The sequence below is a fragment of the Poromitra crassiceps genome (assembly GCF_964638095.1).
Source record: "Poromitra crassiceps genome assembly, chromosome: 28".
NCBI lineage: Eukaryota > Metazoa > Chordata > Actinopteri > Beryciformes > Melamphaidae > Poromitra > Poromitra crassiceps.
The window spans coordinates 17870947-17893275 of record NC_139651.1 but is presented as its reverse complement, the minus strand read 5'-3'; the positions used below and the strand labels follow the sequence as shown (position 1 = coordinate 17893275).

General features: G+C 45.2%; 2 protein-coding genes across 2 annotated transcripts in view; one reads left to right on the top strand and one right to left on the bottom strand.

Moving 5' to 3' along the window:
- The window catches only part of LOC310799627 (synaptosomal-associated protein 25-A-like), a gene marked incomplete at its 5' end in the record, with an annotated part of 42852 nt that overhangs the window by 8461 nt on the left and 12062 nt on the right, over nt 1-22329 (bottom strand). Inside the window, 2 exons of the mRNA XM_083662216.1 lie at nt 1984-2101; nt 15224-15272. Coding sequence (XP_083518342.1) covers nt 1984-2101; nt 15224-15272 — 167 coding nt within the window. The remainder of the gene's footprint in view (nt 1-1983; nt 2102-15223; nt 15273-22329) is intronic.
- Nucleotides 7297-9272, top strand: LOC310799622 (tripartite motif-containing protein 16-like). The gene has a single exon (XM_083662211.1). It carries the CDS (start codon nt 7392-7394, stop codon nt 9096-9098), a length of 1707 nt encoding a protein of 568 aa, XP_083518337.1. The 5' UTR covers nt 7297-7391; the 3' UTR covers nt 9099-9272.

Sequence of the window (22329 nt, the reverse complement as noted above, 5' to 3'; positions counted from 1 at the left end):
TTGGGAGAGAAGTCGATGTGATTGATTTGAAGGCAGCTTGATTCTTGGGCTGAACTGTGTGCCTGCTGTGGAGGACTGCAGGGTGATGGGGTGTAGGAGGTGGGGTGTAGGAGGTGGGGTGGGGCACTACAGGGTGATGGGGTGTAGGAGGTGGGGTGTAGGAGGTGGGGTGTAGGAGGTGGGGTGTAGGAGGTGGGGTGTGGGACTGGAGGGTGATGGGGTGTAGGAGGTGGGGTGTAGGAGGTGGGGTGTAGGAGGTGGGGTGGGGCACTGCAGGGTGATGGGGTGTAGGAGGTGGGGTGGGGGACTACAGGGCGATGGGGTGTAGGAGGTGGGGTGTAGGAGGTGGGGTGGGGCACTGCAGGGTGATGGGGTGTAGGAGGTGGGGTGTAGGAGGTGGGGTGGGGCACTGCAGGGTGATGGGGTGTAGGAGGTGGGGTGGGGGACTACAGGGCGATGGGGTGTAGGAGGTGGGGTGGGGGACTACAGGGCGATGGGGTGTAGGAGGTGGGGTGGGGGACTACAGGGCGATGGGGTGTAGGAGGTGGGGTGTAGGAGGTGGGGTGGGGCACTACAGGGTGATGGGGTGTAGGAGGTGGGGTGGGGGACTACAGGGCGATGGGGTGTAGGAGGTGGGGTGTAGGAGGTGGGGTGGGGCACTACAGGGTGATGGGGTGTAGGAGGTGGGGTTGGGGCACTACAGGGCGATGGGGTGTAGGAGGTGGGGTGGGGGACTACAGGGCGATGGGGTGTAGGAGGTGGGGTGGGGCACTACAGGGTGAAGGGGTGTAGGAGGTGGGGTGGGGGACTACAGGGCGATGGGGTGTAGGAGGTGGGGTGTAGGAGGTGGGGTGTAGGAGGTGGGGTGGGGGGAGGAGAGCGTGGTCCAGATCCGTCTTGATGCAGATCCCTGCTGGAAGGGAATCTCTCATCCATGGTGGAATGAAGGGCTTGTAAGGACGACAGCAGCATGGCAGCTGGTTGGAGAGTGAATGTGGTGGTATTTTGATCTGTCGTGCAGAGCGACTCACAGCCACTCACATACACTACGTGCGCACGCACACACACACACTAGAGCTGGGCTACCCGGCCCGTCGGACTCGGAACCCGAACCCGGCCCGACTTACGGGCCGGGTTCGGACAGAAACATTGAAGTCGCGTTCGGGCTCGGGCCGGGCTCGGTCACGTAATCAGTCACTTGTTTTTGCCTTCAAATATATCTATCATCAGCTCCTGAGCTAATTTACTACGTTAATGAAAGCACCTGAAGGCATCGAATGAAACACGCCCAGACATGCACTCTGCTGCTCTGCCCGGAGTCAGCTGCGTGTCGGCTCACCGTGCAGTACTTCTTTCAGCGATGTGGGACTGTGTGGGCAGTGCACGGCACGCACGAATTAGGCTGTTTGGTGCTTTGCTTTGTACATTACGTATTCATCATTGACTGCTTTGAATTACGAGGACTGATTTTGGTTTGGGATTATATAGGGCTGTTTATAGGCTGGACAGACTCATTGAATTATGCGCTCGCTGCGCTCCGAGGGGGAAAAAAAAAATCAGGGAGGGGATTCGGGCCGGGCTCGGACAGATTATCAATTGACACCTGTCGGGCCGGGCCGGGCTCGGCTAAATATGTGACGGGCTCGGTCGGGTTCGGTAAGGAAAATTCAGCCCGAGCCCAGCTCTAACACACACACACACACACACACACACACACACACACACACACACACAGTGTGGGTGCAGTGAGTGGGCCTGTTCTGTTCAGAGAGTGTGTTGCAGGTGGCTCTGGGCCTGTTCACAGAGTGTGTTGCAGGTGGCTCTGGGCCTGTTCACAGAGTGTGTTGCAGGTGGCTCTGGGCCTGACACGTCACCATGCTGCTCTAGACACCAGCAGGCTGTAGAAGCAGGCACACATAGGCGGGCAGGCAGGCAGGCAGGCACTGAAAACACATGCGGCCAGGCGACGCAGGCTGCACCTACTTGTTACAGGGACATGAACAAAGACCACAGAAACTCCCTAGATTGTTCAAATTCTTTTCCGCATCCTTCATGTCCTTATTGATGGCGTCCATCCCCTCCTCGATGCGCTCCAGTTGCTCTGATTACAACACATTGTCATTTTGCCACCAAAAGAAGGACGTGCACGCGAGAGGAGGAGGAGGGAAGAAGAAGAGAGAGAGGGAAGACAAAGGAGAAGAGACAAAAAAAGACATTGACTTGACAAGAGAGACATCAGACATCACCATCACCACCACCACCACCACGTGACAGGCTAGAGCGCGGGGCTCCTGGCCGTTACCTACTTTTTAATACATGGGCATATGAGACCACAGCATAGTCCTATATCTTTTAAATCTTTCTCGGCATCCTTCAGGTCAGCGTTGACCTTGTTCATGCCCTCTTCGGTGCGATCAAGTTGTTCTGGTGAGGACAAAGGCATGACAGCAGTGAAATGAGTTGGACTGGTTTGTTTCAATGGTTTGTGCTGCTCGCTACGCTGCACTGCACCAACCCAGCCTCACGAAGCATTGTGACTGAGACATCGCGTACGGCCACAGCCCAAATATGTTGTAGTTTCACTAAAATGCCTTTAAAACTGTTAGAAGATCAAGTTTTTTCGGGCAGCTATATATATCTATATACAGTATCTATATCTATATCTATATATCTATATATCTCTCTCTCTATATATATATATCTATATCTATATCTATATCTATTTATATATACTGTACATACATATATATATATATATATATAATATTTCCGCCTTACACAACGCAACGCTGATGAAGGCTTGATGCTGAAACGTTTGTTGTGTGCCGTCCCAGACTTATTACATTTCTCAAAGGGCATTTTGGAGTGCTGGCCTACTTCTTCTATAAGTCAGACCTTCTTGTGAAACTAGAGCGTTTTGTGCTCTGGACCAGTGTTGCTATTTCACAATGATTTGTGAGATGTGTTGGTGCAGGAGGCAACATGTCTAGACTAGATGCAAAAGGAAAAGCAGGCAACAAGCATTAAGTGTGTGTGTGCGTGCACACTTGTGTGTGTGTGTGTGCGTGCACACACACATTAATGCATTTATGTGTGTTTCTGTGATAGCATGTTAGCATTAATTAGCGTAAACCCGGCTACTTTGTCAAATCAAATTTTTCCCTGTCTAGATATGTACAGGGGCAGAATACCCAGGTTTGTCTGAACACAGAAGAACAGAAAGAAAAATACAGCCACACTCAATGATTAATATTACAAAAACAAATTAAAAATAATAATAATTAATAAACAAATCTTTTTTCTTCCACCATTATTCCCCCCTCGTTTTCTCCCCAATTGTAGGGAGGATTACGCTCCCCCCCCCCCCGAACAGGCGCCCTGACCGACCAGAGGAGGCACTAGTGCAGCCACCAGAACACAAACCCTTAATCCAGCTTCCCACCTGCAGACACGGCCAATTGTGCCTGTTTGGACACCCGACTAAGGAAGCAACATGGGGCCTCGAACCTGCGACCCTTGTGTTGGTAGGCAGGGAATCTACCCGGATGCCCATTAATCACTTTCTTCATCAAGTGTTGCTAAATGTTTCCTTGCATTCAGCTGAATGGGAGAACTGCCTGGTTACAGATTCTGTCCCCTACCTCCATCCAAACAGACAAAGTGAATGTTTTATCTCAGCAGGAATCTGTACATGATTCATTTGGTCAGTGTGTCTGAAGGCTCCCCCACACCAAGAGGGAGCACAGATACATGATGGAGTTGATATAAAGTAATAAATATCCCAGTAGAGGAAAGAAGAAAGATAGCAAAAGAAAGACAACGGCTAGATTAAGGAAGGAGAGGCTTTAGGACAGAAACACATATAAAATGGTGAAAATGTGACATGACAGAGTACAGTACAATGAGCGAATGAACAGATGGCGGTAGTGGAAGTCATGAAAAGCATTATGGTACGGTCAGAGTTCTTCTTCAGGTGGTCAATAGGGCATAGAGCTATGTTCTTCTTCAGGTGGTCAATAGGGCATAGAGCTATGTTCTTCTTCAGGTGGTCAATAGGGCATAGAGCTATGTTCTTCTTCAGGTGGTCAATAGGGCATAGAGCTATGTTCTTCTTCAGGTGTTCAATAGGGCATAGAGCTATGTTCTTCTTCAGGTGGTCAATAGGGCATAGAGCTATGTTCTTCTTCAGGTGGTCAATAGGGCAGATCGTCTCTCAATCTTGGTAATAGGCTAGAGAGGGAGAGCGATACTGTTGTTCTGCACCAGTAGAGAGGGGCATCTTCTCCTCCAGCAGAAACTCATATTAGTCCCATTGCAATGGACGAAGACGATTATATAATGGCGGTTCTTTGGATGTCTATGCTAGTGCATTATTTATTTTATTATTATTTAACCACGGCCTATCTTAAAGGGAAGGTTTGTGGTTTTTAGAACAACATACACTTGCTAGCAATTTGTTAGACAAATACAGAAGTGTCAGCGCTTCGGACTGCAAATACCAACTCTGCTAAGGTATTTTTGTTTTTGAAAGAGTTAAATGACAAAATTACATCATGACTCCTAGTGAGTTAAATTTTACAACAACTACAACTGTTGTGCAATCTGTTTTGTTATGAGAGTGCACAAAAACAGATCAGACCTACAATATGGATAAAAGCGTCTGCTAAATGCAATAAAGTAAATATACCTACAGTATTATTATTATTATTATTAATATTATTATTATTATTATGCACTGACACTGGGGACTCGAAATGGAGTGCTCAGCAGCTCAGAAACCACACTGCATCTCCAATCAGATTAATCAGAAGGGTGATTGATCCTGTTGATGTGAAAAGTGATCAGTATTGGAGAAGCTTCTAAAAATCCCAAACTTTGTCTTTAGTACCAAGATGCTTTCAGTATGCAGGGTAGTTTGGTTCAGTATGCAGGGTAGTTTGGTTCAGTATGCAGGGTAGTTTGGTTCAGTATGCAGGGTAGTTTGGTTCAGTATGCAGGGTAGTTTGGTTCAGTATGCAGGGTAGTTTGGAGGATCCCTGGGTTCTGGCAAGGCAGAAACAACAGATGATTTCAGACAGATACAGAGGCTCTGCTACAGTGAAGAGGGGGACAGACACCATCACAATATGGATACTGGAGAGATAAACATCCCATCACAAAGCTTCCTAATCTAACTGTGCTTCTCTTGCTTCTACATGGTCTTTAATCTTTCTCTCTTTTGCGCTCGCCTAAACTAAATACTAAATATATAGTAATATATATAATATATAATATAATATAAAACTATATTACTGATTTACTATACTAGAAATCTCGCACGCTTGATTCCTAGGCTCGCCCGCTACGCAGGCTCACCCGCCCTGCAGCTCATGCGCGGCGCACAATAGCTCAACTTCGCATCATCGATTGCTCGATTGACATCACTGATGATGTCATCATAGACATTGTGACATCATCAGTGGGACAAAAATGGACACAGAGACACTCCCTTTTGATTATATACTATACTCGACTCACCTCTCTCAGGAAAGGGTTTTTCTGACTTTATGAGCATATGAGAGGATATGGCAGAAGGGGATGTGAATCAGTTGGAAGGCGAGGGTGTGATTTGTTTGGCTGAAGAGATACGTTTTCAGATTAGGGCAGAAAATGACTACTGTGTGTGAGTAGAGGAGGGTAATCCAGCACTACACACAACAGATGATTAGCCTCCAGCGTTAATCCCAGGCAAAGCGAGGGATTACGGAGAGGAGGAACGTGACAGACAGATAGGGAGTAAGACAGCGGCACGGTGACGGCTATCTCCTCAGGTGGTGACAGTCAGGTCAGGCTTAACACGCTGCCCCACTGAGTTCTAGCCCCACTCAGAGTGCAACACATGAGGATCACCTGTTCTCACCATGAAACAGCCTGAGCAGGTGAATCCAGGTGAAAGCTCCGTCCCTCACTGATTTCCCCTGTCAAAGCCACTTCAGTCATGACGGGGAGATGGAGACTGACACAGCTGAGACACGAGTGTTTACGAGTGGTGCAACTATCTGGAAAATGTCCCTGAAATGTTGTATACGATGTTCCATGTCGCTCGGCCCAACGCTTGCACAGTGTATCAGGTCATAAACAGGATCAACTCTGGTTTATGCGAGCTCGTCCTACTCTCCCTTCTTCCCCTGCACACATACGATAGCAGGGGGGAACAAATCTCATTACGGGGAAAAAGGTAAAATGTAAAAGCACTAGCCTGAGTATCGTGTGCAGAGGACCGCAGATATGGAACCAGCTCGATGGTTTCTTTCAAATGTCACAGTCCTTCTCATCTTTCAAGAAAAATGTTAGACAGAAGTTACTGTCCACATACGTGTCATTGATTGTTACTTGTCTGACTAAGATATATATCGTAATGAGCAATGTGTCTTGCTCTAAATTGTATTACGTATTTGGTGTGTGTGTGTGTGCGTGTGTGTGTGTGTGTGTGTGTGTGTGTGTGTGTGTGTGTGTGTGTGTGTGTGTGTGTGTGTGTGGGCGGGTGCTTGTGTGTGCGGGGGGTGGGGGGTGGATGGATGAGTGGCTGGGTGTGTATGATTTGAATCATAATAACTGATATAATGACAGGTAGCGGCGGTTAAGATACACAAGGCAAACAGGATGTTTCTTTCCAATGTCACAGCAATAAGCAGTGGCTGATTTGGCTGCCTCAGCAATATGAGAATACAGGCTAAATATGAAATCAGATTAGACACACAACACACGAAGTACAAGGACAAAGATTACATTTGCTGCTACAGTCGGTTATGTGTTGCTTAGTTTCACTTACTAATAATGAGAATGTTCATCTTTGCAGTGTTAGTTTCAACTGTGTGTTGTGAGAAAATGGTGATTATTTGTTACAGTCAGTGAGGTCATTGAGCCCAAGTTTAACTATTCCAATTATATTTGTATCATCTTCACTTCCTATTCACCTTATGTAGAAGAGACCGTCTAAAACATACAGGGAGGAGATAGGGACACTCCCTCCATTCATATATCTCAGTGGTATGAACCGGTAAAACAGCTTTGAACAGGAAGTTGTGAGATAATGGGTCAAGTGGGCGGGGCTGCATGAGGTGAATTATAAACAAGGGCAAACTATTCCTGGTATGAAACACCTGATAACCGCTCCCTCTTCTTCCTGCTCTCAAACAGCACTGAGCCAGTTCCATTCTGTTCACATCAGTGCTCGTTTGAAGATGGGTGTAAACAGCATGCTGTGATGTGTAAGAGCTAACGAGCCCATTCACCACAGAGCAGCAACAACACGAAGAAAAGGAATCCATTTTTGGTTTGAAACAGAGCACAACTTTGATCTGTTGTGCAAAAGTGAATCTACCTGAGATTCACTGTCACTGAGAAGTGAAATGGCGCAGCAAGGAATGCAGCTGGACGAGGCAAAACTCTGCTGTTCGATCTGTCTGGATCTACTGAAGGATCCGGTGACTATTCCCTGTGGGCACAACTACTGCATGAGCTGTATTAAAAGCCACTGGGATGAAGAGGATCAGGAGAAAATACACAGCTGCCTCCAGTGCAGACATACCTTCATTCCAAGGCCTGCGCTGGTGAAAAACACCATGTTTGCAGAGTTGGTGGAGGAACTAAAGAAGACAGGACTCCAAGCTGCTCCTCCTGATCGCTGCTATGCTGGACCTGGAGATGTGGGCTGTGATGTCTGCACTGGGAGAAAGCTGAAAGCCCTGAAGTCCTGTATGATGTGTCTGGCCTCTTACTGTGAGCAGCACCTCCAGCCTCACTATGAATCCTCTACCTTTAAGAAACACAAGCTGGTGGAAGCCACCGTGAAGCTTCAGGAGAACATCTGCTCTCGTCACGACGAGGTGATGAAGATGTTCTGCCGTACTGATCAGCAGTGTATCTGTTATCTCTGCTCCATGGAGGAACATAAGGGACACGACACAGTCTCAGCTGCCACAGAGAGGACAGAGAGGCAGAAAGAGCTCGGGGTGAATCGGCAAAAAATCCAGAAGAGAATCCAGCACAGAGAGAAAGATGTGAAGGTGCTTCAACAGAACCTGAAGGCTATGAATCTCTCTGCTGATAAAGCAGTGATGGACAGTGAGAAGATCTTCACTGAGCTGGTCCGTCTCATTGAGAAGAGAAGCTTTGAGGTGAAGCAGCAGATCAGATCCCAGCAGAAAGAGGAAGCGAGTCCGGCTGAAGAACTTCAGGAGAAGCTGAAGCAGGAGATCTCTGAGCTGAGGAGGAAACACACTAAGCTGGAGCAGCTCTCACACACAGAGGATCACATCAACTTCCTACACAGTTACCCCTCGCTGTCACGTCTCAGTCAATCTGCAGACTCACCCAGGATCGATACCCGTCCTCTGCACTACTTTGAAGATGTGACTGCAGCTGTGTCAGAGGCCAGAAAGAAACTACAGGACATTCTGACAGAGGAATGGCCTAAGATCTCACTGACAGTGACTGAAGTGGATGTTTTACTGCCACGACCAGAGCCCAAGACCAGAGCTGACTTCTTACAATATTCACATCAGATCACACTGGATCCAAACACAGCACACATACGGCTGTTATTATCTGAGGGGGACAGAAAAGCAACATTCACGCGGGAAGAACGGTCATATTGTGGTCACCCAGACAAATTCACTGACTACCGTCAGGTCCTGAGTAGAGAGGGTCTGACTGGACGTTGTTACTGGGAGGTGGAGTGGAGCGGGAGGACAGTTTCAATAGCAGTCTCATATAAAGTTATTAGCAGAACAGGAAGTGAAAGTTTATTTGGATACAATGACAAGTCTTGGGCATTACAGTGTTACGGCAATGACAATAGTTGTGAGTTCATACATAACAGTATCACAAGTTTCATCTCAGTCCCTCCGTCCTCCAGAGTAGGAGTGTACCTGGATCACAGAGCAGGTATTCTGTCCTTCTACAGCGTCTCTGAAACCATGACTCTCCTCCACAGAGTCCAGACCACATTCACCCAGCCTCTCTATACTGGATTTATGCTTGTGTTCATGAAGCGCATGTGGGAAGGGCCAATGCGGTTCACTGAAATCACTGCAGAGTTGTGTAAACTCAAGTAGTCAGCAGTCAGCTGCAACATGTGAGGTTCTGTTTTAACTGACGTGTTTTTGTCTCCATCTTTGTTACTCAGTGCTCATTGCTGTCATGTTTCCACTCTGCACTTCTCAGAGATCACTTGTTGATGAAGTTTCAGTTTGTGTTGTAGGTGTGTGTGTGTGTGTGTGTGTGTGTGTGTGTGTAGGTGTGTGTGTGTGTGTGTGTGTGTGTGTGTGTGTGTGTGTGTGTGTGTGTGTGTGTGTGTGTGTGTGTGTGTGTGTGTGTGCTGTAGGGAGGCGTGACCCCAAATAGTCAACGATTCGTTCGAAGGAGCCTGATTCCACTGCCAATCTCACAGTGGAATATTAATGTATTGCTTGGCTTCTCCCATTAGATTGTGATTCTACATGTATCCTATTTTGGTTGAAGTATCAGTCTATTAAAACCATAAAACAAGTCCCAATTAAACAAAACAAATCAAACAAGCTCATGACACTGGATTTTCTGATGTCCAGATAGTCTTATAAAAAAGACAAGAATAGTCAAATATTCTTATTGAGCAGCCAAATCTGATTGGACTGACAGTCATTCTGAGTCTGGTACAGCCCTAGCTCTCTCTCTCTCTGTTAACTACTCAGTTCTTCTAGTTGATTTCATTTCATTTATTTGATCATGTTAAAAAGAAGAATTGTGCAATATAATGTAAGGCACCTGGTTAAAAAGCAGCCATGAATAAAACACAAGAATGTCCAAGACTTATTTCCTTATATTATTCCAAACAATCCATAACCTGTTGTGTGGTCTATATAGTTTTTTTTTTTTGCATATTTGTATTGTTGCTGTAATATTTCCTGCTGTTTCTGTTCCACTGCATGGGCCTTACTGGAGCAGCACTACAAGTCTTCCCTTTATTATATCTGAATAGATGAGTTGAGTTTGTTCCCGACATTTTAACTTTTTAAGAAAACCTAATGTATATTCTAAATAATACAAGCTGATAGTTTTTTGTTTTATTTTTCTCAATTTCTCAGATTTTTCTTTCTCCTGATCTGACAAGATAATAAGGCCAATTGCAATGTATACTGGTTGCTGCCTGGGGTGGGGGATAGGGCTTAATTTCTTGTTATGGGTTTGTGTTTTTGTTATGTGTATGTGTTTGTCCCATGTCAAAGAAATAAAAAAATTGATAACAAAAAACACTTTTTAAGAAAACTGAACTATAAATGTAATCATTCATATTATTATAATCAATAGGGAGATCACTCATTGTTTTTGGCCGGTGTGCGCATGCGCCAACGGCCCTACATCTCCACTCGTCCAGACGATCTAGGCGCCGATTTGCGTGCTGATGCTGATCCTGGTTAACCTGACTCCGCCAGATGGTGGCGGTGTTGTTCACAAATTCACTGATGTTGCTCCCCCTCCGTTTTCTGGTCACTCACTGGTCACCGCTGTACTCCGCTTTCAAGTTGTTGCCACGGTGAGTGTATGTGTCACCAAACTCCATTCAAAAACATGCACTTGTCATCTCTCGCCTTGACTACTGCAATGTTCTTCTGGCTGGGCTACCTGCTACAGCCATCCGACCGCTTCAGCTCATTCAGAACGCTGCAGCCCGTCTGGTATTCAACCAACCCAAATTCTCTCATGTCACTCCCCTCTTCCGGGACCTTCACTGGCTTCCCATCTCGGCACGCATTAAATTCAAAACACTGGTTCTGGCCTACAGGGCAGTACACCAGACAGCTGCTCTGTACTTACAATCTATGGTCAGGCTCCAAATCTCTCACCGTTCCCTCCGCTCCTCCACCAGTGCAGGACGCCTCGCCCCTCCTTCGCTACGGGGGCTCAAAAGTCGCTCATCCCGTTCGCGACTCTTCTCGTCCCTGGCACCTCAATGGTGGAACGAGCTTCCACCTTCGGTCAGGAGGACGGCCGAATCACTGAAAAACTAACCTTAACTGATTGCTCTATTGCTGACAAAAATGTGTTATTGTAAGTCGCTTTGGATAAAGACGTCTGCCAAATGACGTAATGTAATGTAATGTGAAATGCATGTATGAGGCTAGTTGTATAGCCATTATCATATTAATATGGCCAACATCAGTTTGGCCAACACTGAGCAGTACCGTCATAATCAATTATTGAAAGACTAAAACATTTAGATTTATATATAGGAAGCTTATTACAATTTGTTCACTTTTTTGTGACATTTGGATCGAAACATACTGTAACTTGCAAGAGTGATAGAGAGGCATATTGAGCAAGAGAAAAGAGGTAGAGTAGTGAAATGAGAGAGAGAGAGAGAGGAGAGAGAGAGAGAGAGAGAGAGAGAGAGAGAGAGAGAGAGAGCTATAACACAGTTGTAAGCCAAAGTAATCCCAGGCATCCTGTGTACAACTGTTCTGGTTGCCTCCGGAGGAACAGAAGGGTAGAGATCAAGAGAGAAAAGGGAGGATAGGGAAGACCCGATGAGAAAGAAGAGGAGAGAGAGAACAGCAGAGGAGAGAGAAGAGGAGAGAGAAACAGTGGAGAGAGAGAGAAGACAGATGGCAGGGATCAGGTGTAGAGGACATTTTGCTGAGAGGCAGAGGTAATTTAAATCTGTGAATTGATTGCTGTCCTACGTTAACAGCACTGAGTGCTGCACTGGGTCAGCCATTACTCTGGAGAGAGAGAGAGAGAGGGGAGGGGGAGGGAGAGAGAGAGAGAGAGAGAGGAGAGGGGGAGGGAGAGAGAGAGAGAGAGAGGGGAGGGAGAGAGAGAGAGAGAGGAGGGGGAGGGAGAGAGAGAGAGAGAGAGAGGGGAGGGAGAGAGAGGGGGAGAGAAGAGGTGGAGGAGGGAGAGAGGGGGAGGAGGGAGAGAGAGAAGGGGAGGGAGAGAGATAAGAGGGGGGAGGAGAGAGAGAGGAGGGGGAGGAGAGAGGGGGAGGAGGGAGAAGAGGAGGGGGAGGAGAGAGAGGGGGAGGAGGGAGAAGAGGGGGAGGAGGGAGAAGAGGGGGAGGAGGGAGAGAGAGGCGATCTGTTCCTTTGACAAGCCAATTAGGTTGCTCTTTCACGCATGGAACAAAACACAACCCTTTGATAATACATGAACACACTATTTCTGTCTTACACACACACACACACGTGCATGCACATGCACATGCCTGCACACACACGCACGCACGCACGCACGCACGCGCGCGCACGCACGCACGCACGCACACACACACACACACACACACACACACACACACACTTAACCTTCCTATACACAATAAATCTGCCTCTTATCTACACTGGTGTGTTGTTTACAGAGTCTAAATAAGGGGGAGGTGACCAGTCCTTTGCATGCATGCCTCTGAAAATGGTCTCAGTTTCATGTCGACAAGACCCTCATGATCCTATTTTATAGACCTTACATTGAGTCTGTTTCCTTTATTTTGTTGGTATGGCCACCTCAGCATCAAGGCCACACACTCACTATCCAAGATAGTGAAAGTGAGCAGGAAGATGAAAGGAGTCCAGCAGAGTATGCTGTCTGAGCTGTTCAACAGACAGGTAGGAAGCATCCTATCTGACATCCTATCCGACATCCTATCTGACAGCCCCCATCCCTGAATTCCAGCTCTTGCCTTCTGGCTCCAGGTATAGATTGATTTATCCCCTATTAAGAGTAACAGGTATACGCAATCCTTCACCCACACAGCCATTTCTCTTCTGAATACCGGCCAGGGGAGGAGCTAGTGAGTCCTTAGGCTATATTCACAAGTCTAAGGTTTGTTGTTGTGGCTTATAATGACTATCATGCACTTTATAATGACTATCATGCACTTGACCCTGGTACTTGTATATGGACACATCCTGGCATTGTCCATTTGATCTGTCCTGATGTTTTAGTTGTAATTGCTGTGGTGATATTTGCACTATGTGAAGGCTGGTCACCAATGACTAGTTGTTGGCCTTCTACAGTAGTCCACTGTATTCAGGTCACCTTATTGTACTCCATGTCTATATATGTCTCTGTACTTTTTTATTGTTCTTGCTGCAAAGTCAATTGCCCTTCGGGGACACAATAAAGTTCAAGTTCAAGTTGATTTTGATGTCTGTTTTCTCCTGAATTAACAGATAAGTTCTTCAATTACGAAAACACCACCTTGTTTCACCCTCCGCAATACTACAAACAGAGTTTACACACACTACTAAAAGAATGACAGTTGGACTAAGTGAAATAGTTCCAATGTAGGCATAAGTTACAACTGAAATCTTACACCTACCCCTTACTAGGTGTAAAGTCCTCCGTAAAATAGCAGTTGGCACAGTTTACATAGTGATGGCAATTTGGCACCATGGTGCATCGTTGTTTTGCGTTGCTTTCCCTATGGGTTTCAGGTTTCATTTGAAGGTTCTGGTGACTAAACTTTTAGGGCCTTGCATGAGGAAGCTCCCTCCTATATCACCGACCTCCTCCAGCCCTATGCTACCAGCCGGTCACTGAGGTCCTCCGACCAGGTCGTACCCCGGACCAGGCTCAAAACAAAAGGTGACCGCGCTTTTAAAGCTGTAGCTTTAAAAGCTTTGGAACGCTTTGGAACGCTCTCTCCCTGGACCTAAGAGCCTCTTCCTCCGTGGGTATTTTTAAGAAACAGCTAAAGACCTTTCTGTTCCGGCAAGCCTTCGGTTAGCCAGTTATTATTGATATCGTTTTTCCCTGTGTCTTTTATCATGTAGGCATCTTGTTCATCGTTGCTTCTTGTGTGTTTTTTACCTCATAGTTTTATTGTCATTTCGACTCTGTTTCTCTGTGAAGCACTTTGTGACCTCGTGCTGTGAAAGGTGCTATAGAAATAAAGAATTACTTACTTATTTGTACCAAAAAAAATGTTTGAAATGGTGGGCCGAGCCATAACCCAGGGATGCTACAGAGGTAGAAGTGGAGTGGATGTGGAGTGGATGTGGAGTGGATGATGGGGAGTGGATGAGAGAGATGTGTGTTTGTCATTACCAGACAAACTGATCATTGTTTGCCCTCACAAAAGAGGACGAAGTGAAAGTATCTACTATCAGGACCACACCAGCGATAAAGTAGCACAGTCCAAATCATTCACGTGGTTTGAAAGTACAGTGCTGTATATCCTCGCTCTACTGCTTTGTAGGACATGGCCAAATATAATACATGGCTAAAATATGGTCATCAATGAAAGTGAAATAAGACTAAGATAATACTCATGTGTCTAGCCAAGGAGCATAAAGGTGTATTATAGGGAGGCAAAGCGGAAGACATCCAGTATAACAGTGTTGGTCACAGCAGCTGGAACTCATGTGACAGCTTGATAGAAGCCCATAATGAGTGTTTACATACACACTATAGACCCTTTTCGCGGGGGCCATTTTGTGTCGAAAAGGCAGAATAAACACAGGCGCAAGCAAAACACTAATGAGGGTTTCCAAATTCCAATCATGGAAGTTTGAAACCCTCATTCGTGTTTTGCTTGCACCTGTGTTTACCCTGCCTTTTCGACACAAAATGGCCCCCGTGAGAAGGGTCCATAATAACATAACGGAAAATAATCAGATAACTGAGGATAATCAGGTAACAGAATAATCAGGTAACTGACAATCTGATTTCCACGTTTACATGCACTTGAGTAAATAGCAGGAACTCACCTCAAAGTGCGTAAATGGACATACTGTAGAGTTTGGGCCGTGCACTGAATGAAACCGATGATTCAGTAGAAAGCTACAGTAGGTGTGTTTATATCGAATTTCTCATAAACCGATAACGGCCTTTATCCGGTAAAGGATATGGATTTATGCCGTTTACATCACCACTTGCTAATCCGGTAACTCTAGAAATCCAATAATAATGGGTTTATTTTAGTGTGCATGTAAACGCAGTCATTGAAAGAAATTGCAAACCTCTCTCTTTGTAATAATGGAAACACAAAGGTCATTTCTGAGAATGTAGAAAAAGTATGGTGTCATAAATTGGAATGGGAGTCTACAGAATCAGGCTACATGTAAACCGGATGTGCCTCTGACGTCAGCTCTCCTGGTATACAGCGTAAAAATAGAATAGCAGCGAAAGAGAATCAGGACACAACAGCGAGAGCAGAAGAGAGTAAAAAAGTGTGTTTAGTGATCTCTCTCTCTCTGTGCCGACTTACCTCCCTGTTCATCCAACATGACCAGAGTCCGGATGCCGGCATCTTTACTCTGACAGACAGACGGACAGAGAACGAGAGGAAGGAAGAGAAGTGGGGAAAAGAAGAGGAGAAAAGGTGACAGATCAGTCAAGGAGTCAACAGAGCAAGAATTAGAGCTGACAGAAGAGCGATGAAGAATTGGGTCAAATTACAATTTGAAATCACTCTCTGAGTGTGATTGATCTTGTCTGGCAGAGTGGACGGCCCGTGTTGTAGTCGAGTCGTTATATCTCGAGTCCAGTGTTTCGAGTCGTGTTCAAGTCCAAGTCTGAGTCGCCAAAGAAGAGTCAGAGTCGAGTCCTTATTACCTGAGTCCAAATCCAATCCAATCCAATCCAATCCAATCCAATTAAATCCAATTAAATTAAATTAAATTAAATTAAATTAAATTAAATTAAATTAAATTAAATTAAATTAAATTAAATTAAATTAAATTAAATCAAATCAAATCAAATCAAATCAAATCAAATCAAATGTTCTATGGTCACTCAAGATTCATCTCGTACCTGAAAAAAAAATCTATAAATTAACGTCCAGTCGAGTCACGAGTCCTGAAAATGAGTCCAGGACTCGAGTTGGAAGGAGTTCAACTAGCACATCTCTCTTAAACTAAAGCAAACAGTCCAAAGAAAGGAGAGGATTTCAATTCATAACTGACCCAGGAATGGAACATAGTGAAGTGATTGAAACAGACATAGTCACAGCGGATAGGAAGATTCCTAAATAATGTAGTTCATTGGGAAGGTCAGTGCAAATGTTGACTCCAGTAATCATGTTTCCTGTGCTTGTCCAATTTCATTTCTACAGCAGTGATTCCCAAAGTGATGCTGATGCTGAGTTGTGATGAAAGCGTCGGGTCGGCCCCGGGAGATTTTTACATTTCAAAGTGGGCCGCGGGGTTCTGAAGTTTTGGGAACTGATCTACAGTGTGAATAAAATAGAGCAGAGGAGTTTCACAAGTGCATGCAGACGTATTCATCACACTCTCCAGTGAGAGAGTGATGATACGTTTCCATGAGAGGAAGGGCAGGGTGCCCCAAACGTTACCCATTGGTGTTAAATAAAAACACTCAACTGGAGCTTTATTCTTTTCTCTACTAATTCCTGCCTGGAGCTCTGCACCTGCCCTACACAGGTTTGGATTGTGCGTGTCTCACGTTTTTTCATCAGGTTTCCATGAGAGAGCATGTTATAAATCACACATCAAACTGCAAAATGAGCCTAACCATATTGACACATCACAGTGAAAAATGAGGGATAAAAGTGTCGACCAAATGGCATGTTGTGAATATGTGTTATGTTATGTTGACAAAGCTCCAATAATTCTGATTTGGCACAAGCGTGCGCGCACACACGTGTACACACACACACACACACACATGTGCACGTGAGCACACACACACACACACACACACACACACACGTACACACATGTGCACGTGCACACACACACACACACACGCACCCTAATAAACTAATTTTGCTCCCGACAGTGGGCTTGATCACATAATAAGAACACAGGTCAGTGAGCACAGCATTAGCCTGCCGTCACAACAGCAGGACCAAAGCTTCATGTTCTGTCAGATATGAAAGTTCATTTTACGCCTCAGCTGTTCTGGATCAAAGTGTGGCCTGACCTTCTTAAAGCTGTGATAGAGACCAGCAAACAAGACCAGTGACCCTTTGTATCAATCAAATTGACTGTGTGTGTGTGTGTGTGTGTGTGTGTCTGTGTGTGTGTGTGTGTGTGTGTGTGTGTGTGTGTGTGTGTGTGTGTCATCCTGAGAGGGGGAGAGAGATGCTAAAGAGAGAGAGAGAGAGAGAGAGGGGGGGGGGGGGGTGGCAATGGTCATAGATCTGTATCAGTGACTGGTGTGAAATGAGGGTGTGATGAAAGACTATGTTGAGAAAGTCTTCTCTGGAGAAATCCAGGTTGGTAAAAATCATTGGTAGTGGGAGAAAAAACAAGGCTAGGTGGAAACCTAGCATAGGGCCAGCGCGGAAAAGCATTGACGAGCCTGTTCGCTGTAGCTGTTCGTGGCAAAAGTATGAAGGATACTTGTCTAACATATTTCATTGCAGGATGATGTTGTGTGTTGGTGTAGGCTACACTTTAAAATCAAATAGCCTACGTGTTTGATTTTAAGATATTTTTTACCCCCAAAAATAAATAGGCTATTTACCCCTGTTTAGCCCAATGTTTTGGTGTCTTTTAATCAATCACCTAAATATCAAATTATATTATCATTATATTGTTGTATTATATGATGTAATTTGATATCTTATAATGTATAATATATCATCTATATATACAGTAGATAGATTTAGGCTATAGATAGCCTATATACTGTACAATTGGATCTGGTCAGTGTTGTAGCTACATTACTAAATGTTATTTTAGGGGTAAAAAAGAAAATCAAAGAAAATATTGAATACTAGAAAATGTGGCCCTCACAAACACAACAAAGAAAACATCATCACGCAATCAAATCTGTTTGAAAAGTCTGCAGGTGATTGATGTCATTATGTATTAGAAAACTCTGAGTATTAGTGTAGTTATGAAAGCAGCGCAGCTGCCATTTTGGCCTGAAAAACAGTAGCCGGAGGAATTGACTGTGTCGCCTAGTCTGTCCAAAATGGCGGAGTATAGCTGTGTGTTGGAGTGTCAGTTCTTTGCAAGTTCTTTGGCAACAGCAGCTGAGGAGGCGCGATGCGCTGGATGCGAGGCGGTGTTGAATAGGTACTTTACAACCTGCATTATTTTGGAGCAGAAAACGTCAAACTGGTGAGTAAAGTAAAGCTGGAAAGTGGAAACAGTTTGCAAAATGCTCTGGAAGGAGTCACGTTTCCTGCATTTCCTTGGCTATACGGCAGCGTGCCACCCAAAGACGGATTGTTGTGCAGATGAGCAGATCGGCTCGCAGATCGTCTCGCAGATAGAGTGGACATGTCGGCTCTACGGGGCGGCGCTAGTGCAGCTTCCTTTATATGACCTCTGAGCAAGAATAAATCATAAATAAATATAGCTGTGACTACAGATGCAAGCCTTTAGTGGGGTACAAGCCCATGGAGCAAATCATTTGATGTGAGAACTGAAGCGTGATTCATCATTATGGAAAAGTTCAACATCTCATCGATGGACAATTTCATGTAAAGTCCTGCAAGTGCAGATGAAACGGTGCTTGAGGTATTATCATTATAAACAATTGCCAATTTGTCCTGATGGTGGCAGTATTCAGCATGACCAAATGTGATCTGGCACTTCTGGGCCCATCCCAAAAATACAGGCCAAAATGTATATTACTCTAGGAGTCTAAAATCAATCGATCTGCTATTGATTTATGCGATATAGGATTTTTCTGGAGACAGGATGATGTGAGAGAAATAGCAGAAAAATTGCATAGATGCATAAAATTCACAATGGTGGAAAATGGCTGAAATGAAAATCAACGTGTGTAACAATGAATTTGTCTCTGAGGTCCAATTCATTTAGAGGCAGAACAAGAAGAAGATACATCCTAACAAATAAAACAGGGTTGCAGTCCTGCTGTACAGGCTTACCGCTAATGATAGATCATTTGAGGGGATATGAGGGCTAATATCTGCTGCATGCCGGGGTCAAAGGTCAGGCTCAACAGCACCCCCGACTCTTGCTCAAGGACACTTGAGGTGGCAGGTGAGATACTTGCTGTGCTTGAAGCCAGCTGAAGAGCTGTGTCTCTCTAACCACTCAGCCACTCTGCATGGAACCATGGGAAATCACTGGCTGTCTGTGGCAACACAAGCAGGACAGGATATGACACTGACCCCGCCAACTGGCACCATGTCATGTGGTGATATCATTTCCTTTCTGCATGACTAGTTACTGTGTACACACACACACACACACACACACACACACACACACACACACACACACACACACACACACAGTGTGTGTCCATATCATGAGTCACCAGAGAGTGGATGCACTGCAGCGCTAATATTTCATATTTTAATATTTTAAAACATAGCCATGCTGCTAGGAAATTGAACAAGGCACTGACAAATTAAGATGAATAGTTTTAATAATAGACATGAATATTTTTAACTTGTGTCGTCCTCTAAAATGTATTTCTTCTTCCTTTTATTCTCCTCATTTCTATGCTTGGCAGCAGCACCGTGCTAACCTGACAACGTCAGATGGTTTATTTTCACAGAACCATCCGGGAGTGCAGTGTGGTGTTTTCCACATCTATCGAACCCTATAATTTATACTCTGACATCAGGCCCATCTCTGTTCCCCGTCGTCGTCCAATCAGATTTTCTGTTTTTCTGACTGTCTGGTCCACAGCGATGTCTGATCTGTACTGATGTCCTTCACAGCCCCCCCCCTCTCTCTCTCTCTCTCTCTCTCTCTCTCTCTCTCTCTCTCTCTCTCTCTCCTCCTTAGTCTCTCTCCCACTCTCAGAGTATCACTTCTTCCTCTGCCCTCTCACTTGCTTTCACTTCATTGTTTTTATCCACCAGCGGAATACCTGTGCACTCGCACGCACGCACGCACGCACGCACGCACGCACGCACACACACACACACACACACACACACACACACACACACACACACACACACACACACACACACACACACACACACACACACAGTTTTGTTAGGGAATAAATCAGACTTGATCTCAGATTGATTTAAGATTCTAATGGTCAAAGCCAATTGCATTGTGCCGTTTGTATGGCTCTTAGATCAGGCCTATCAGAAGAAACAATGCTATGTCATTAAATACAGTGTCATAAAGTCAGCCATATGAGCTGCAACTCCTTTACATTTTAATAAGGCACTCAGTCCTGAAGCCTCTGACTCAATGTTCCCTGGAGGACATTACTGGCATCAGGACTGCAGCTTGCCCTTGGTGTGTCTGAGGGAGTAAGGTGACGTCTGCGATGTCTTTGTGATGAAAATATCTCATCGGCGAACGAAAGTTGCAATCTCCTTGCGTAGAACACAATGCAGCAAACACAAATGCATTATGGATTAAGTGCAGTGGTGTCATTAATCTGAGGGTGCCTCCAATTCAGCAGCACAAAGACGCAGACAGTGGCTACCAAAAGCAGAACTCCTCTAGGGTGTATTCACACCTATCTCGTTTGGAGCAGTTGGTCCGAAACACAGAGCGTTTTCCCCCTTGGTGCGGTTCGTTTGGGGGAGTGTGAACACAGCCATCGCACTCGGATGCGGGACAAAACAAGCGGACCGAGATCGCCAAGAAAGGGTGGTCTCTGTCCGCTTTAAACAAACTCTGTTGCGGTTCGTTTGTGGTGAGAACGTGATCCGACCTCGATCCGACACAACTGCAGGAAACAGTGCGCATTTTTGGATAAACCAGCTGCCGTAGTCAGCTGCGCTGTGCGTAATGGCCTGAAGAACAAATATTTTTATCGTTTAAAAACAACATCTTCATTCAGATCCTGTTTTGGCGACTTGTGACTTGCATGGATAAACTTTGGGGGATTTTTGGATCATCACATCAGCAGTTTGAACTCAATCAACTTACCTCTGGTCTCCATTCAATAAATGAAAACAAATCGTGGTAATCAGAGCCAGCCTTCTTTGTGATAAGATTGTCGGGTTCAATCAGACAATCAGACTGATTGCATGTCTTCCTTGAAATGTCCGTAGGTTATTATTAAATTATTTATTCATATTTTATTCCTGACAGGACAGGTGTTCACATGTGTAGGCTAATCCTCTGAAGTCTCTGTGATAGTATAATAGCAGATCGAAGTTGCGAGGGTCTTTGATCTTCTATCTCCAAATTCCCGATAGCCTAATAGGAGTGTCTCCTTGCCAATCCAGGAGGCTTGGCAATACTATTTGGACCGTTTGATTTGTGGCTGTGTGAACACAAATGAACCAAGGCACAAATGCAACAATTGTATCAATTAAGTACCTGAATCGGAACAAAGCAAACGACCTACAGGTGTGAATACACCCTTACAGACCCGGAGCGATCAACTATCTCTTACAGAGTGTGCAGTTATGTTGTGTTCTGACATCCTCAACCACCTAGAACATCTAGACTCACAGCTAAAGACTCCAGATGAACCTACAGCTTCAGGCTGGCAAAATCACTTTCATCTTTTCAAGAAGGTCTTCAAATACAAGGCTACAGAGAGGCTATCATTTCCCTCACATATAGACGCTTTTCACGGAATTGTTCCTATTATATAGAAACCTAGCTTATTTCCTGCCAGCTACTGTATTAGCATGTATTTATGTTGTTCAAGTTAAAACCGTCTATATATTTTTTAAGATTATATGTTGGGGCATTTTGGGCTTCATTTGACAGGACAGTTGATAGACAGGAAAGATAGGGACAGAGAGAGAGGGGATGATAATGTATATTGGGCGCAGCACATTTTCTCTATAGTGTGTGTGTGTGTGTGTGTGTGTGTGTGTGTGTGTGTGTGTGTGTGTGTGCGCACATGTGCACGTATGCGTGTGTGCGTGTGTGTGTGTGTGTGTGTGTGTGTGTGTGTGTTTGTGTGTGGGGATGTGTATGTGCCACTTGCCACCTGCTCTTCCTACGAACTGACTGAGCAGGTGAATCCAGGTGTTTCACAGAGGAACCATGATAGGCTCAGGAAAACTCTTTCTGAGAGAAATGAGCCGTGTGCTGCACAATAGACCTTATTCCATTGAGGTAACTCACGTACGGCCACGCCCACCGCCGCCATGTTCTCGACATAGCGCTGCAGCTCTCAAGTCACAGCCTAAGTAAGAGCAGCGTTTATAGGAAGCTAGCCGTCGTTAGCGTTACCTACCTGTATCGTTCCTGTTGTGTTCGGATGGTGACCTGTGTTACACACGGCTGTAGTAATGACAGCAATAAAGTCCCCGTGGTTTGTTTCTATCTCTACCGTCCACAGACGTGAAGGGAGCGAGACGGAGGATACGTCAGCAGCACAGGAGATGTGTGGATAGTTTAGGAGAGACAGGTGAAACTTTCTGACAGCTCCTCACAGCAAAGTCTGTTCACCTCGTTTTTTCTTTTGTCTATTTATTACAGGCATTAA

Excerpts from the sequence above, each read along its gene's own strand:
- LOC310799622 (XM_083662211.1), top strand. The coding sequence starts at position 7,392 with ATGGCGCAGCAAGGAATGCAGCTGGACGAGGCAAAACTCTGCTGTTCG.